The 18,288-nt window shown below is 32.8% G+C and overlaps 1 protein-coding gene and 1 long non-coding RNA gene across 2 annotated transcripts; one reads left to right on the top strand and one right to left on the bottom strand.

Moving 5' to 3' along the window:
- Positions 1 to 268: 268 nt before the first annotated feature.
- Positions 269 to 2,600, bottom strand: LOC147071133 (uncharacterized). The gene is made up of 2 exons (XR_015070777.1): positions 2,289 to 2,600; positions 269 to 535 (listed from the first exon to the last, which is right to left on the bottom strand). It is a non-coding gene; the product is annotated as an uncharacterized LOC147071133 (long non-coding RNA).
- Positions 2,601 to 2,771: 171 nt separating this feature from the next.
- nac (GDP-fucose transporter nac) lies at positions 2,772 to 16,018 on the top strand. The gene is made up of 5 exons (XM_085948107.1): positions 2,772 to 3,032; positions 4,625 to 4,826; positions 8,564 to 8,789; positions 14,066 to 14,358; positions 14,909 to 16,018. The coding sequence occupies exons 1-5, from the start codon at positions 2,968 to 2,970 to the stop codon at positions 15,164 to 15,166; spliced, it is 1,044 nt and encodes a 347-aa protein (XP_085804233.1). The 5' UTR covers positions 2,772 to 2,967; the 3' UTR covers positions 15,167 to 16,018.
- Positions 16,019 to 18,288: the final 2,270 nt, after the last annotated feature.

Below are 18,288 nucleotides of genomic sequence, written 5' to 3'. Positions count from 1 at the left end.
CCCTCAATTTTAATGATTTTTCTGTAATAACTTCTTTAATTATTGTTAGATCGAACATATATTACACCAAATTATCATGCACCCAATGTCTGTGCCTATTTTTTAAAAAATATTATACTAAAATCACTCAAAAAAACGTTTTTTGCCCCTCCTGTAAAATTTGTTTTGTGAGGGTTACGCCCTTTTTCCTAAACACGGTCGATATAGTACATGTAATTGCAATCCGGCAAAATGAAATTGGTGAGAAGAGGGAATAAAAGACAACATAATCTGGTAAATGTCAGCATATTTTATTTTATGATGGGAAGACAGTGATATCTTATTATTCACAGTGATGGAAATTTTAATATTAGACTTGTTAGACAAGATGTTTTACATTACAAAGACGATAACACACATTACACAATAAATTAATTAGGTTAAGTTAATACTAAATTATGCAAAACTGGCACAACCCATCAGGAGAGTTTAATTTTTTTATTTGACGGTTTAGTGTCGCTTTCGCTGTCATCGTCTTCATCTTCATCATCGCCATCTTTAAAAAAAATCAAAACAATATCATTACACAAATTATCAGCACGAATATTATAATTTATCGAATAAACCTTTCACGACACTGGCAAAAAAGTAGTACCAGCGAAATTGAAATTTGTTGTCCAACAAGACCCAACTTACTTTCTTGAGATAACATTGATCAATGACTGCCAATGAATAATTCTTGTATAAAAATTATATGACGCTTCTATTTTCAAATACTGAGTCCACAGTACATTATTGATTTGCAGTAAATGATGATTTTGAGTTTCAAGCATAAAATGGTTAATGTAAAGTTAATATATTTTCACATTAGAACAATGTGCCAATTTTCATTGGCTGATTCCTTTATTGCAATAAATATAAGCAACATAAAATTGAACATATTATCAGCATTTATTTGTTATTATTTTAATTAATACAATGTGTTTTCACCATGAATTGACAGTTGACACGATAAAAAAAATCATTTTCATTAACAGCTACGTCGCATAGCATTTAATTACTATTTAATTACCACATTTAAATAACATGCTAATTTTATATCTCCTGGCTCCCTAATAAGGGCACAACAGCTGTGCCGTTAGCGGTGAAAGGGTTTTTGTATCAGAAAGACAGATTTTTTCATTGGATTTTAATGACGCACAAATGATGCGAATTTTAAAATAAACATTTTAAAAAAAAATCAAATGCAATACGATCTAACAGCAACATTTATTGTATTTATTATCATGGCCTCCACAAGGGGGTAGTTGACAGGGCTCTAGCCTGGGGGCCCGGCATGGCATATCGACACGTTAATTAAGATAGACACTAATAGTAAAAAAGTCGCTATTTCTTTTAGAGAATGTTAACATTTGAAAATAAGCAGCGGTGCGATGCAATTTGATGTTATATGATAATTAATATAAGTGTATTTCCTGACTAATAAAAATGGCTATTTATCCATTATGGCGAAGGGTCACATGTTACTTGGCAACTACAAAATGTGGCCGCCATCAGCGCTTCAATATAATATGTGCCGACAACTCAATAATTCAAGTGGATTTATTTAATAATTCAAAAAAACGCCAAAAATACACGGAATACCCTTAATTATTGCACCTCACAGAAGCTTAAGGAACCGCAGAATATCATTTGGGGAACACTACTAACATCACACTGCCCTTAACCTGAGAGATAAATGAAGGAGGGTCCACCAAACATCCTGGCCTGGGGGCCCGCTTCAGGATGTGGGCGCCACGTTTGTTATGGCTAAGGACGTTGTAAGTAATTTTTTGATGATCCTAGTTATAACCAGCTAAAACAAAATGTATTGTGATAAGAAACTCTTACCGTCTATATTCTTCATACAACACGTATAGAATACAAAATAAATTGATATTACAGTGCATATTATAATGTGAGGTTATCTGGATTAAATTATTTAATGAGGATAATAAAATAGTAGTTTCCGAAATTAAATAGAATGCATTCTGTATTTTCAAACGGTTCCAAATTATTACACAACCACTATTACTTGCCATTGACTAAACTAACAATTAAGATTCTTAATCTTGACAAAAAAAATATATGACAGCAAGTGCAGAGGTTAAATTGATTTAAACAATAATTATTTTGACGCGTATAATTGTGCTCTGAATTTCATTACGGTGCGTATCAAATCTTGCATATCTGGATTCAACAAATCTATTTTTGAATAGACTAATAAACTGTTGTATTAAAAAAGGTAAATATGGAACGTTATGCATTACCACCATCTTCTACCGTGGCTCCAGGACTCCCATTACTTGTCTTAGTAATAATTTCTGTAAGAAGTGAGTTTGTTTTTTCTTTTAATTCTCGTACGGCATTTAGAAAATTTGATTTTGAAGATATTTCAGCCACTTTTTCAGAATTTTTGAACAGGACGGCGTTGACAGATTCCATTTTTGAATGAGGGAAACTGACAGATTCTTTGTTTTTGTTTCTGGTAAACCATAGAGTAAAACAACAAGGCCTTTCGAATTGTCAATTTTATTTTATTATAAAAAAAACTCCTAGTAGACCAATAGTAGACCCATTTTCTGTAGAATTAATATAGACTTTTATTTTTTTATTCATCCACTATATAGTCTGCATTTAAATACTTAAGGTATATTTAAATATTTTAACAGAACAGAAATTATCAGATTTGCCTTTTTAATTGTTAATATTTTTTATTATTACAACATTGAAATACAAACTGTCAGTTTGACAATGACAACTCGTGTACTCGTCTGCCAAACAAAGTGTGTGATAAACTGCAGATAGATCGTGTTTCGCGTACACCGGGTACTTCATGTTCTTATCGCATAGTCGACGTGTTAAATAAAATCATTATTTACCGCGTAAAGTAATCACATAAACCAATTAAAACTTTCGTTTTTAAGTTATTTTTTAAAATTATTTAAAATGAAGCATGAAAATAGTTTAACGTCAAAATATTTCCATATTTTTACTGTGGTAGCGGCTTACTGGTATGTCCTTGCGCAATATATTATTGATCTTTATTAATTTCACTCATTATTTTGATCATCGTATATACCTGATTATTCCCGAATTTATTTAAGCCTTTTTATTATTTTTTTTAACTAGAGGTTGTTCACATCTTAATAACTAGGTTTGTCAACAAATAACTAGCTTAAGTATATTATTTGCTTTTTTTTATTTAGTGAAAGGATTAACTTCATCATAAAATGCATGTAGATAAAAATATTTCATAATTTATAAAAGCATATAAACTTTATTAAAATTCACTTATCTACTTACCTTGTTCTACTTCATATACATTTTATTTTTGATATTAACATAATATTATGTCTGCCAGCTCAGCAATAAAATTGCTTCCGTGTATTTTTTTTCTTCATGCAGACAGTTAAAAACAGAGCTGTAAATCGAACAGGAACTGAACACACCGAATCTATTCTATACTCAAAGCGGCTATCGACGGTAGTTTATCATATTTATGTATTGAGCTGTTAATTGTTACAATAAGTTAACCGTCTGAACTGTCAAAAAGTGTTTTAACAGCACCTCTCGTCTGTGTTACTTTTTGAGCGAGATAGACACTTTGGACAGTTTAGACGGCCAACGTATTGTAACAATTATAATACCTCAATACATAAATATAATAAACTACCGTCGATAGCCGCCTTGTGTACAAAATAGACCTTTTGGACCGGAAGCCTTTATTCCGAATTTTGACAACTCTGAATTGGAACCCGTTGAAAATACCAGAGTTCCTCTGGTTTTTTTTTTTTTATTATTTAAGTATATAGTTTTTTTATTTACCCAGATATTAAAAAAAATGTTATAATGAACCAAACCCTTAAACAAACGGGGGTTATAATACCTCTGGTTAAAAGCCAGCAATACATTTGTATATAATATATCTCGCTAGTTAATTATTTTAGCGCCCATCTTGGATCAGAAACTAACTCACTTGCCCCTCGTTTCCGGGCTCGATTTCCACCACGTGGTTTAACTCATAATCATATTATGTTACTTTGTCAATATTGTTTGTATCCAGCGTGTGAACATAATAGCTTAAGCGAATGACTAACAACTAATACTATAAAAAAATGTTTAGATACATCTATACTGTAATAAAATCATCGTGATATGTAAGTACTCTATATTAGACTTATGTTAGTTATTGACTGGTTCACACCATTAATATTTATCAGTGCCAAGATTTTTCTTTTTTTTGCACTGGCCATGAGACTTAATAACAGTAGTGTAGTAGTAGCAGTGAAACAATCACAAAACACCCAGGCTTTCAGAAAATCTATTGGATGTCTTATGACATCACTGAAATTGAACACGAAGTCCCCGGTTTAGAAACCAGTGCCTTATGCATCAGACTACGACTACGAAGATCATAGATGGCAATCGTCCAGTTGGAATAGTCCATAAAACAGCCAAAATCGTTCTAAACCCCGCATTATATTTTTAATGAGTTGTAGTTATTAAATTCCTCAGAATCTTTAGGGAGGTCTCCATTCAGCAATCGATCGCCACCAACAATAAATATGTCATTAATATAACGCCTGCTTAATTTTCTTTGCAGGGTCATATCAATATTGACAGTGTTTGTCAACAAAACCTTGTTAAGCGGCAAATCTGTCGGACTAAACGCTCCGTTATTCGTGACATGGTTTCAATGTGTCATTTCATTTACACTATGCTCGGTGCTCAGCAAAACCAAAGGGATCCCAGGATTGTTCAAATTCCCCGAAGGTACACCTTGGAGCATAGAAACAATGAAGAAGGTAAGTTTTGTTGGCACAAGTGGAATTTCAGTTTTATTTTTTATTTTCAACACGTGACATTAAAAATCATCACTTTCACAACATGGCATTTGGGATTTTAAAAGAATGTGTTTTAGAAGTAGACATCCGTGGAATATGTTCTTCGTTTGTAACAATAAATGAATAGAACGAGACAGACATACAAATGATTTTAATTTTTTTTAAATTGGTAGCATTTATTTTTATTGACAATAAGTACAACATTCAAATATGTACAATCATCATCATCATCAATCACACGGGGTCGATCCACTGTTGGGTAAATTCTTCCCCAAAGTTTCTGTGTGAAGTGTGATACTTCTCAGACCCTAATCATTTGCTGAACTTTATGGCCTCGTCGAGGGTGTCCCATCCCCCTGGTTGTTTATTACCCCTTGGGTATCACTATGTGACTGCATTTGTCCAGCGGTTGTCCAATTTCCAAGTGATATATAAAATATTTAATTAACACCTATTTTTTTTCAGTGTGTAATGCAAATGAAAATGACAGCAACATTACATATCGTTGTTGAAACTAGAAAATTGTGTAACCCCAAAAAGGCTACTTTACAATTTTCATTTATTTTGTACATCTCTCATCGACGTTAAAATAATAATATTTTTTAAATTGTAACTGCGTAGAAGCTCGTGCATATTTCAGACTTAATTTTTCAGAAAAGCCGGCTCTCACATCTAAAGTCGCCTCCTTTGCCGCACAGCCATAAATCAAACCTTCCACGAACGTAGATCCAGTGTTGCATATAAAAGCACATCTATTTAGCCTAGCGACAGTCGTACGTAACCCTCGAAACTTATAGATATTTGGATGCGGCGATCGGCGAGCCGGTAGAGGAATGACCAATTCGTAGGTGTTCGTTTGCGTTCTGGCGTCTTTGACTCGCAGCCCGAGAAGCATGCAACTTGTCATGCAAAAAGACGCATTCGATCAATCTGCGGAGCTCCATATGGCAACCAGCGGCGGCTGGTCTAACATCATACAAGTGCACTGCACTGCTTGCATTGCTACGAAACATCGTTCAACATCGTAAATCATATTTTTTCTTCATAGGTTTTTAATATTATCGCTCACTTATTGTTATGCAAACCATAAACCGATGTGCCCATATTGTCAATAGACGATAATACAGTCACTATGCACCGTATACGTCATCCTCGCTGAAATCATTTACGCCCGGGCAATATATTTAGTTAACTTAAAATGAACCCAAAGCTTAGTATGAACTAAAGCCATTAAAAAACAACTTAAACCGTGCTAATAGTTTTCGCCATGCGTAAGTTCCAGAATATCGTGCGCCGACCGGTTAAATGACATCATATTGGTCTGAGTAGAGAGAAATTACAGATTTGAATTATGGTTTGTTATTATAGACGCCGTAGCTTACTTTTCACGGTCAAATAATGTTTAGTATCATATTTAGCAATCTCGTATGTAAAATGCCTGTAAAACTAAAAACAATAGAATTCATTATTTTATAAATTTAAAATCGGTAAGAAATACATTGTCGGTAAGATATTTTGATTTATGTGTACTCTTATTTAAATCAGTGAAGATAAAAATAATTTTGCTACCTACCGCATTTCTGGAAAATTAATATTTCATTATCCTGTGTGTTGACTAAACGCGAAATGATGTTGGTTATTTATAATATAGAAAATTATTAATTCATGAATTCTAGTTATGAGCTAATAAATCTTAATACTATTTCACTAAGTGCAGTTTCATAATAATTATTCATACAGTGTACAAATTGCTAAAGATACCTAATGTACTTATATAGAATAAGATGGCTTCCGTTAAAAGTAAGAGGTATTTATCTACTATAAGAGATACAATCGTTTCTTAAAACTAATCCAAAAAGGTTTAAGTAACTCGCATCATGTTTTATTAAAAATATAAAATATACAGCTAATTTCCCAAATGTCAATAACCTTTTGTCAAATCAAAAATAACGCCGAATTGATTTCATTTTTCAATAAGGTTAGTTTCCAGCGCACCCTCAAAAATTACAATCCAAAAAATCACCGGCCGCCACTGATGGCAACGTGTGTTTTGTGAATAACGATGATGTCACATCGACGTATTCGACATATTACAGAGGAGACGAGTTTTGATGTGAGAGCCGGCTAAGATGTTTGATCTGGAAATATGTAATGTCGTCCAAATATACTAGTATGCCTTATTAAATTGTAATACTTTAAAACAATCTTTATCTGATAGTAGTATAGTGAAGAGTTATTTTTTAATTTCCATACCCATATGTGATAATTTAATTAATAAATTCTTGGAAATACTTTTTTAAACATTATAACTCTGATAAGGTATTGTAACTACTCCAACAGGTTTTATCAGTTGTATTTTATAGTCACTCAACAAACACTATCTAACAGGCTCATCCACTTGCCACCAGTGCTGCCAACTATCATTGACAAAAACATGCCAGACAGAGTATAAAAACAAACTAATTAGCAGTAAAAAATGCTAGATTTTGTGAAAATAAAATTACAAGTAAATTTACTTATTCTATCAAGAACGAAGTCAATACCTTTCCTTTCGCGTATCGAAAAAAATACAAATATCGAAAAAACAGAAATATATTTCAAAATTGACAACAAATACCTGTATTTTGTCAACGGCGTTCAAGTTTCGTTTCATGTCATTCCGATAATCGTCACATACCTGATACCACACATTAAATTATATGATACCATTTCACTATAAGTCCACTAATGCTTCTATTGTTTCATCGTGTTTTATATCTCATTAAAATAGGTACCCACCTACCTACATTAAGTAGTTTCTGATAGTCAGAAATTTTATGCGCATGAAAATAAATAAACTAAATATCTAGCATATTTTCAGCATATTTAAAGCTGTTTGAGGCTTTAAAAAATACTAGTAAAAACGCCACAAGCCAAATGCGTTTTTTTGCAAGCTAGGTTGCAAAATGCTAGATCTGGTAAGAAAAACACTAAATTGCCAACGATAACACTATAATTTAATACTTGGAAATGCCTCCGACACATACCTTTTGGAAATATCGTAGAAATGGACTTGAACAATGTTTGATTCAAACTCATGTTTGTGCATGCTGGGTAAAGGCTTTTACTAAAATGCTACTGTTACCATTTATGGTCATATGAGATTTTAAGTCATGAGAAAAAGATGTTATACTTATGTATTTTCTTTCATCTTAACCCTACATATCATGAATCACTCTTGTAGTACTACTTTGTTGAGCCAATTCGACTGCCTACAGTGCGAAAATGATATGTTGAAGTGTTATTGAAGTGGCGCTGCGATCTATGTCAGTATTGTAGTTCTCGAAACGGCCACACTTCACTTTAAACTTGCCGCAGACTAGTGATATTTTTCTTCTAGAGAAAATTTAATCGATATACTCTATACAAATTCGCAATACAAAGTATATTATTTGTTTGTGTTTGTTTCTTCCATTTTTGAATTTTTATATCAGATTAAAATAAAGTTTGCATATTTTGGATTCGATTTTAATTTTGTGTTCTTTTGTTTGACTTTTAGTGCTGTCATAATAATTTTCATTTTAACATAATATTGTGTGCCTATATTTGATATTGTACATTATCATTATTAGTGTTTTGTTAGGTAATATTGAAGCTGGGTACTTCAGTTAGTAGATAAAAATCATTTTTTATGTGCCAAACCTTTAATTCACCCACAGTTGTTGCCGCTTTCAATTATGTTCACCGGAATGCTGGCTTCTAGCAACATATCCTTGCAACATGTTGGTGTGGCGTTCTACTATATCGGCAGATCTCTGACGACTGTCTTCAATGTGATCCTCGGATACCTTCTACTCGGACAGAAGACATCGGCCAAGTGCGTCGCTTGCTGCTCCCTCATTATCTTTGGATTTTGGCTCGGAGTAGATCAAGAGAATCTAATTGGTAAACAATATTTTTTCATTATAATCGCTAAAATAAAAAGAAGTAGGTACATAATATTATTATATAGCTTTTACTTGTAATTTTTTCAATAGAAAAAAAATTTCAGGATGGCATTACGTATAAGAAACGTTTTATTAAAAAATACAAATGATAGTAAACACCTGTTTCAATACAGTAAACAGAAGCTTCACACATGTGTTTTGAGATTTATTTTCCAGGGCCCAACAGAGAAAAATATACATTTTTATGCAATGAACTATCATTATTTAGATGAGTGATTCACAAATCGACACCTACATAAAAATCCGTAACTGCGTTTTTGGCTATTTTGACTTGATTGCCTTTTATTAAATAATTTTAAAGATAATGATAATCGAAAAAAAACAAAGATTCAATCAATATTATATGAATCAACAAAAAAATTACGATTTCAGCATTAAACATTAACATTGTTGTGTCATTCAAATTTATTAAATCATACTAGTGAAAAGTACCATTTTGCAGTTACGGCTTTATACGTAGGAGATGTCGAAATGTTTATCTGTAAGGTCAATTTATCTGTTTTCTAATTGTTAGCTCACTGCACAGCAGTGGCGAAGGGTGATGGTAGGCTGTGGAGATCCGAGTTGTGGTGATTTTTAGTTCAATGAAAACAAAAAAGTATGACTGACAAAGTTTAGTGTGCATTATTTATGTCGAATCTCCACAGCCTATCTCCACCCTCCGCCACTGCTGCATAGGATACAATTCTCATAAATCATGATATATTATCTCCCGAGTTTTGATGTTATTAATTTTACAAATTAAATAATATGTGCATATCTATATCCAGTCTTGTTAATGCTGCCGGTCCATGGTTAGAGTAATCGTCCAGAGCGTCAATTTTTGCGCATGATGTGTGCCGAACACTAAACACATTTCCCACTACATTATTCTACAGTTAAAGATTAATTACTGACTATGTATATGAATAAAATGTACTGCTTTTTACACCCCGGCCAGTATCTCTTTTTCCAGGGACACAAAAGAGTTACTCAGTTACGAACCGGCCCTGTTCCCATGTGAAATTATATGGTTTTACTATTTGAAGGGTACACGGCAAAAACAGGCTCATCGCATTTTTTTTTATTTTTGAGATTTAAATGTCAATTTGTTCAACAGAGGATGCTCAAGAATGGTGTCATTAAAACTACCATATGCATTGCTTCATAAATGAAGGGAGAAGAAAGTGTAGTCAAGGCAAAAATCAGCTCATTGTGTATAAAACTACACAAAAACGAGCTCATTGCATCATAAACTAAACACAAGCGAGCTGATTACAAATTCATCGCTATTTTCACTTTCATTGTATTTCAAAATATGTGAGAAATCAATATATAAATTCTTTTAATTAATATTAAACCCATTTTCCAACCAATAACAATTTCATTATTGTTTATGCTCTCCTGCACAATTATCATTTTGTCGATGAGCCTGTTTTTGCCATGTAGCCTTCATTTACTATTCAAATAATAATTACTATAATTAGGACCCATACAATTAGTGCATACAGCGCAAATAGCCCCCTAAATTTATAATATACATAATTTCAATGACTAATTTTTCTCTAGCACTTACGTGGTGATGATGGTCGGTGTAATTTTAATATTATTATCATACATAACATAACCATTACACTTATGTACGTGTCATTGAATTTTTTAATGGATCTGTACTCGTTATTTTCAGCTTGTTTTTTTTTTATTATGAAATACATTCATGCTTACATATACCATTGGGGAGGGATGGAGGTAGGCTGTTAAGATTCAACATAAATAGTGCACACTAAACTTTGTCAGTCAAACGTATTTGTTTTCAATATTAATACTATCGACTGAAGGTACTTGATGGAATTTGAATTTAAATCCATTAGTATTTGTTTTCATTGAACTAAGACTGATGTGTGTCTGATTTCCATTTATCATTACCCTCGAAATTAGGGCTTGACGTCATAATATATAGACGGCCCTTAAGCTGTGACTTATGTTAGTGACTGATAGTGGATACAACATTAGGTATAGTTTTGAATTAATATAATAATAAATTGTCTATCCTATATACCAGTGGCGAATGTTGGAGGTAAGGCTGTTAAGATCCGAAATAAATACTGCGCACTAAACTTTGTCAGTCAAACGTATTTGTTTTCACTGAACTAAGACTACAGTGTGAAGATAGTGTTTGTTGGTTTTTAAAATTCAATTAAACCCTGCTTAATCCAAGCCATAGTAGATAATAGTCAAAAAATATTTTTTTATCTATAAAATATTTGAAATTATGCCATTAAACCTTATATAATTTTAGATATTTTATACGTTACGATGGCCGCCCAGCTTAAGCGTTAGCCTATAACGTTGTGGGCCCCAGACTCGAATCCTGGGTCTGGCAAGTACACATATTGTTTTTGGAGTATGGACCTAATAGGTTGAGCACACGGCTGACATCCATTTCTCGTAAAAATAAAATCTGTTAATACAAACCTCCACTCTGTAAAGGCCATATGATCTTATTAGGATCGGACATGGTCGAAATAGATAGAAGAATATTTTTTATCGATTATAGTTTTGCGTAGGCAGGCCTTAATGAATTTTGAAAAACTAACCAACTCTGTAATACATATTCTTAATTCAACGAAAACGGGTAAATATGACTGGAAAAGTGTGCACTATTTTTGTTGGGTTGCCCTTAGCATACCTAATCTGTTGGTTTGGTTTAGGCAGGGTTTTATTGAATTTAAAAATTAACCAGCACTATCTGTAAATTATATTCTTAGTTCAATGAGAGCAAATAATTATGACTGACAAAGTTTACAGTTTTAAAGTTAGTAGTCACTACTACATATACTATAGTCCATTATAGTGAAATCGACCAATACTAGTACGAGGGTGGGTCAATAATTCCTTAGAAAAAAGCATTAAAACAGTTTTTATTTTTGTATTTTTTTTTTATTTCTCAACATAATCTCCTTGGAGCTCAATACACTTGCTTAGACGTTTCTCAATTTTTTTTAAACCGTCAGAAAAATAAGTTTTCGGAAGGTCCTCAAAATAAGCATTTGTCCGATCGATGACTTCTTCATTTGAAAAAAAAACGTTGTCCACTTAGCCATTTTTTTAAGTTTGGGAAAAGGAAAAAGTCACTGGGGGCTAAATCTGGCGAATACGGTGGGTGGTCGACCAATTCGAACTTCAATTCTTCAATTTTAGCCATTGATCGTAAACATGTGTGAACACGGGCATTGTCCTGATGAAAGAGGATTTTTTTCCTGTTTAAATGAGGCCGTTTTTCTTCAATTTTGTTTTTTAGCTGGTCCAATAAAGATGCATAATAATCCCCTGTTATTGTTTTTCCTTTTTCCAAATAGTCAACGAAAATAATTCCACGTGCATCCCAAAATACAGTAGCCATAACCTTACCAGCTGATTTTACGGTTTTCGCCTTCTTTGGACATGGTTCGCCTTTCGCAATCCACTGCTTTGACTGTTCTTTCGTCTCGGGAGTATAGTGGTGTATCCATGTTTCATCTACAGTCACAAAGCGACGAAAAAATTCATCCGGATTGCGTTGCATGAGCGACAACAGGGCTTTAGAGGCCACCACCCTATTGCGTTTATTGTCGACTGTGAGCAAACGCGGCACCCATCTTGCAGAAATTTTTTTCATGCCCAATTTGTCATGTAAAATAGAAATGACGCTACCTTTTGAGATCCCTGTAACCTCAATTATCTCACTCAACTTTAATCTTCAGTCACTTAACACCATATCGTGGATTTTATTGATCATTTCTGGTGTAGTCACCTCTACAGGACGTCCTGAGCGTGGTTCATCCTTTGTTGATGTACGACCACGTTTAAATTCATTTAACCAGTTATAAATAGTTGCAAGTGAAGGAGCAGATATGCCGTGAACTAAATCCAACTAATTTTTTATTTCCTTTGCTGTTAACCCTTTTATATTAAATTGTTTAATAAAAGCTCTAAACTCAACTTTCTCCATTTTCCATTTTTCCATTTTCCACAAGCAAATTTTTTTTTTAAATGTACGAGAAACACACAACAACCCGACCAATCTGATTGAAACTTCGCAGCATACTGAATCGGTAGTGCCGCTGCATGAAAACAAACCGCTTACAGTACTAGTCGCGCCACCTGTCGGCTTTTCTAAGGACTTATTGACCCACCCTCGTATTATTTTCAAGCAAGGAATTGAGCATTAGATAATAAAAAATACATAGTAATAATGTAAATAGCCAGGCACCCACTTTGTTTATCATGCTGTTTCAGAGTGTTGATTTAGCTGTGGAGGTCCTCTTTTATACTTACATATTGTCATATCATGACTGGCCACAATGCAAGGTCACATAGTGGGGTTTGATGTATTTGAAAGAAACACACAAGTTATCTAGAATTAACTTAACTATGAATGACAGAGGAAAGACAGATAACAAAACAATCACTAACACGGCAACGTGGCTCTCCTCTCGGCGATCTAAAATATTTGCATTTTTAAAATTAATTACTGTTTTTAAATTGTAAATTATTAAAATATTTTATAATTTACATACAACGATAATGTATGATAACTACACAATGTAAATTGTTAAAGTAATAGTTAATATTAACATTAAATAATCTAATGGTTACTTTATCAGTGGTTAATTGAATATAAATATTCCTTGTCTTTAGTTAGACAATACTTTTTGAATTATAAGTATTGTAACACTTATAATTCAGTTGACGTATGGATAATGTAATACGACATGTTTAATACTGCTAGCTTTTCCTGTATGTGTAGATAATTGTTACTCAAAATAATTTTGTAAAAATTATATTTACTTGATAATATAAATTCTACAGGTTAAGTCTATAGTTACTTCGGTTGTAACACCATTGTTGTAGAATTTAATATGAATTATATTATCATTTTGTATAATGGAATTCTGCTAAATGCTGACTCAATTAATATATTTATTTGATTTCCATTTGGAATAGGTACGTTATTAGATGGCTGCTCTCATTTTGTTTCAATTGTGCTGCCATGGGAGCCAGTCCTGTTTCGCGTGCGTTATTTCTTATGCATCCTAAAATCGGCTAATTAACACATAACCCGATTTATTTATATGTACCTATTACTATGTATTAGGTCATTAGCTTCTAAATCTTATTGCTTTTCAATTTTTCTGAGTTCTTTGGAAGGTTTTATTTTTGAAAAGTTATTTTATTAATTATTTTTTGTTTTAGGTTCATTCTCATTGTACGGAACAATTTTTGGCGTCCTCGGTTCACTAACACTCTCCCTGTATTCGATATACACAAAGCAAGTGTTGCCGCATGTAAATCAGGAGATATGGCTACTCTCATACTATCTGAACGCATATGCCGTGATCATATTTCTACCAATGATGATATTTCACGGAGAAATTGAAGAAGTGTGGAACTTTAAACATCTTTACGATTATATGTTTTGGTTACAAATGATTGGAGGAGGAATGTGTGGATTTGCCATTGGCTTTGTGACCTCGTTGCAGATAAAAGTGAGTTATCCTTCTATTCTTAAGTCAGTAATGAGCAACTTTTTTTTTACGGTGAATAAAATAATTACCGAAAACTTTTTGGAGGCCGCATTTATATACATGTGTATTTTTCGCGTAATAACTTTGATTATTTTACAAAACGATGTCAGTCTCCAAAATACATTTTCTTTTAGTTAGGTATAACAAGTATACGGTGTATTTCTTATATTTTGTTAACATTCAAATTTGAATTATCCTTGCTTATTCCTACTCTTAGTGAAAAGTTAGTTTGGGAACCAAACCACAGAACTCTATAATTATTTTGGTACTTTATTTAATAATTTCGTTAAACTGGACCAAATTAATAATCATTGGGATTCCACCAATATCACATGCTCATCAAACCCCGAAATAAAACTATTTGTTTTCTCTCAATGTTGTATGGCAACAGTGCACTATTGGTAAACTGTAAACCATCGCCTCTTCACTTCCATTAGAGTGCGCTCTGGCGATTCTCAGCTCTTGAACTTATCATTATTCATTTTGTACGATTATAACATTCTTTTTTCAGGTGACATCTCCGCTGACACATAACATATCTGGCACCGCAAAGGCGTGCGCTCAGACAGTCATCGCAACGCATTGGTACAATGAAACCAAGTCGGTGCTGTGGTGGACCTCCAATGTGATTGTTTTGCTGGCGAGCGCGGGATACGCCCGATTCAAGCAGCAAGAAATGGAAAAAGCCGCCTTCTCCAATATCGACGTGGAAGAGAAGAAGAACCTCGTTCCGGAAAATAAAAATGACATTTCGATAAAAATATCGTGAAACTAAAAAACTAACACTGTTTTGTGTACATATTATTAATTTACGATTAAGATTTAAATGTGGCAAACTTTGTAATATATTTGATAACAGTAAAAGCTCGATTATCGAGATTTCAATATGATTATCAATTATGTATAAGCATCAAAAAAGTATGAATGAATGTGGAAAAAAAAGGTTTATTCCAGAGGAATGTATTTATCATTATGCAGACTATCTTCATCCACAAGAATTGGGATGGTCAAAACCAAAAATGTTGAAGAAATCCTTCTTCTACGAGATGGAATCTTCTGTGTTCTGTCAAAATTGCTGAAGCAAGTTCCACTTTGTCATAAGTGTAATTTTCTATGTACTATCAACAAACTGTTCCTCTATCTCTTCACAGTTTAAAATTACTAAACCGCAAATCTATTCTAACTTCATAACGCCAAATAACATTGTTTCATTGTATTTCTGAGATCTTAGTTAACCCCAATATGTTATGGACGTATTCTATGTGCAAAACTATTATTTAAAAAACAAATTTTGAGTTTGTGATTGTGTTTCGTCCTTTGTTCAAGCTCTTGCGTGCTCTGTTAAAGGAGTTATCTAATTGACTTACCCAGCGGACGTGTTATTTTTAACGTATCATACTTAACACATAGAATCCATCATAGCATTTTTATCATCATATTGGAATGATTTTGGAGTTAACTATTAATATGTTGGAATAGACCTGCAGGGTCTTTTTTTATTTCACTTTTATATGTTTAGGCTTGCTAGTTTTCTCTATAGAAGGTTTTCTTCAACATCTTTATTCAAGACTAATAGAATTGAAGGTCTGAGGAATAAAATGTATAGAAACAGCATATAATTAAAAAAGATTCACGATCAAGATTTACTATTGAAATCCTGAAAGACTGAAAAGAATGAAAAGTGTAACCAAGCGTTGCATTTATGAGATCCATTTAATTCATGTTCCCTGTATATATAACATATTGTAAATAATATTTAAAACAGAGTAACTTATATACTACTTATAAAATAACCATTTATGCCTAATCCCGACTAAGATACATCTGTGTGTGAACAAATGAATATTTGTTTTTACACAAATATCCAGGTTTTCTTGTATTCTGCCACGAAAGGTAAACATGTGAAAGATGTGACAAACGTGTGGAAATATTTCGAGGAAAATTCGTACTGTTTCATCAGAAGTAGCAACGTAAGGTCTTGTGGAATTTTATTTTGATTAAAGTGCACAAATTTGTACTACGTGGACTGTTCAAATTACATTAATTTGACAGTAATGTGGACATCTGTTGAGTTTCAACACTTTCGAAGAAATGATTGTGTACGGATGGATGTATTTTGGTCTAGATTAGGTATAAGAATGTAGAATTGTAGATAGAAGAACCGTGTAGTCTAGTGCGTAAGATGCTGGCCTAACATCCCCGGGCTCCGGGCTCAATTCCCAGTGAGTGTGTAATATATTTATGTGATTTTTCCAGTCTGGGGGTTTGTTTCACAAACTTCATGACTGTTTCACTACACTGTCATTAGGCATCATGGTATGTTCTAGTGTTAAAATGAATATATTATATTTTTTAATAATTTTTTTTTATATAATAATGGCTACTGCTAAACCCTATTCTTCTGTACATGAAATTGAAAATAAAGCATTTGATTGATTGATCTATTGGTTGATTTATAGAAAGTAGGTAGTATGTTTTACAAATTGACACCAACGGTTACTCCGAAGTCAAGGATGCTGGCATGAGAGGCATCTCAAATCTTTCTTTAAAAAGATAATATTATGATCTAATTTGTGTTGAATTTAAACTTTACAGTATGTATTTAAAATACTGTGGACAAATCTAATACAGTTAATGAAGTGTAATAAATATTATCATCATTATATTATGTGTCAATGAAAGAAGAGGATATTATGATAGGAAATGACCCAATTTTCGTGTGTCAGTTTGTATTAATCAGGAAATAGCACATTGTCTAAATCGATACGTGTTCGAAAACCAAAGTAAGCAGTATTTTATGCATATATATATATATATATATATATATATATATATATATACAGGGCTCAATCCTGGGGGCCCGGGCTTAAGGGGGGGCTGGCGTAGCGGTAAGACCAGATAAATGAGATAACCACGCATCACAAATTTGCTCTAATACTAAAAAAGGCGCTATATTCCTTCAAGAGTATAAAATCATTAAAAAATATGGTGTTGTGCAATGCAATCTTTGATTATTATACCTATATTATTACTCGACAATTCTATAATTTAAGTGGATGTATTCTGCAATACAAAAAAATGCTAAAAAGAATACCTACCCTTAATTTTACTTCGAACATCATTTGGGAAACGCAACTGTAGAGCATCACACTGCCTTTAACCTTAGTGATGGATGAGGGGACCTAATTCAGGATGTGGGGGCCATGGATTGGAGGCTGCTCAAGCTATACTGCGTAGTGTCAGTTCTTGTGGGTGGTTTTAGGGGTTGGATCGAGACAGTCTTCGATTTTCTAATAATCAATTTTAGTATACTAAGTGTAAACTAAACATTCTTTTTAACGTCACTGTCGTGTTGGAACAAGTGTTAATTGTATTTTATTGTTTTTTAGTAATGTTTTTGAAATTGAACTATGTATAAATCTAATGAAAATATTTTGCACAGGAGGAAAAAATTTTGCTGTCATATTTGCTTTATTTTTGCTTTTCACTGAAGTTGCCAATTGATTTTAATATAAGAATTATGTTGGTTAGTAAATGGCATCAATCAAATACAGTAAAACCTCGTTAGTAAGAACCCTGATAATTCGAAATTTGCCGTAATTCGAAATTTTCCCGAAAAGAAAGTCCCTTGAACACTATTTTCATATAAAACCATACCTTTAATTCAAATTTCGTAATTCGAAATGATTTCAGAGTCCTGGCATATAAAAATATTCAATAAATCGTAATAAAGTACACCATTTCATGAGACAATCATTGAAAATTGTGACAGACTTTTCTTAAAACATCAAAAATTACTTATTTTATGAAGTTAATAAAAATAATCCTGACATTTTATGACCCATTTCGGTATGCACATCTATGATCAGAAACGAAATTAATGAAAATCAA

The sequence above is a fragment of the Rhyacophila brunnea genome, unplaced genomic scaffold, assembly GCF_057557595.1.
Source record: "Rhyacophila brunnea isolate RB1 unplaced genomic scaffold, BYU_Rbru_1.0 scaffold_20, whole genome shotgun sequence".
NCBI lineage: Eukaryota > Metazoa > Arthropoda > Insecta > Trichoptera > Rhyacophilidae > Rhyacophila > Rhyacophila brunnea.
Note: the sequence above shows the minus strand (reverse complement) of the source record. Positions and strands in the feature narration are given on the sequence as shown.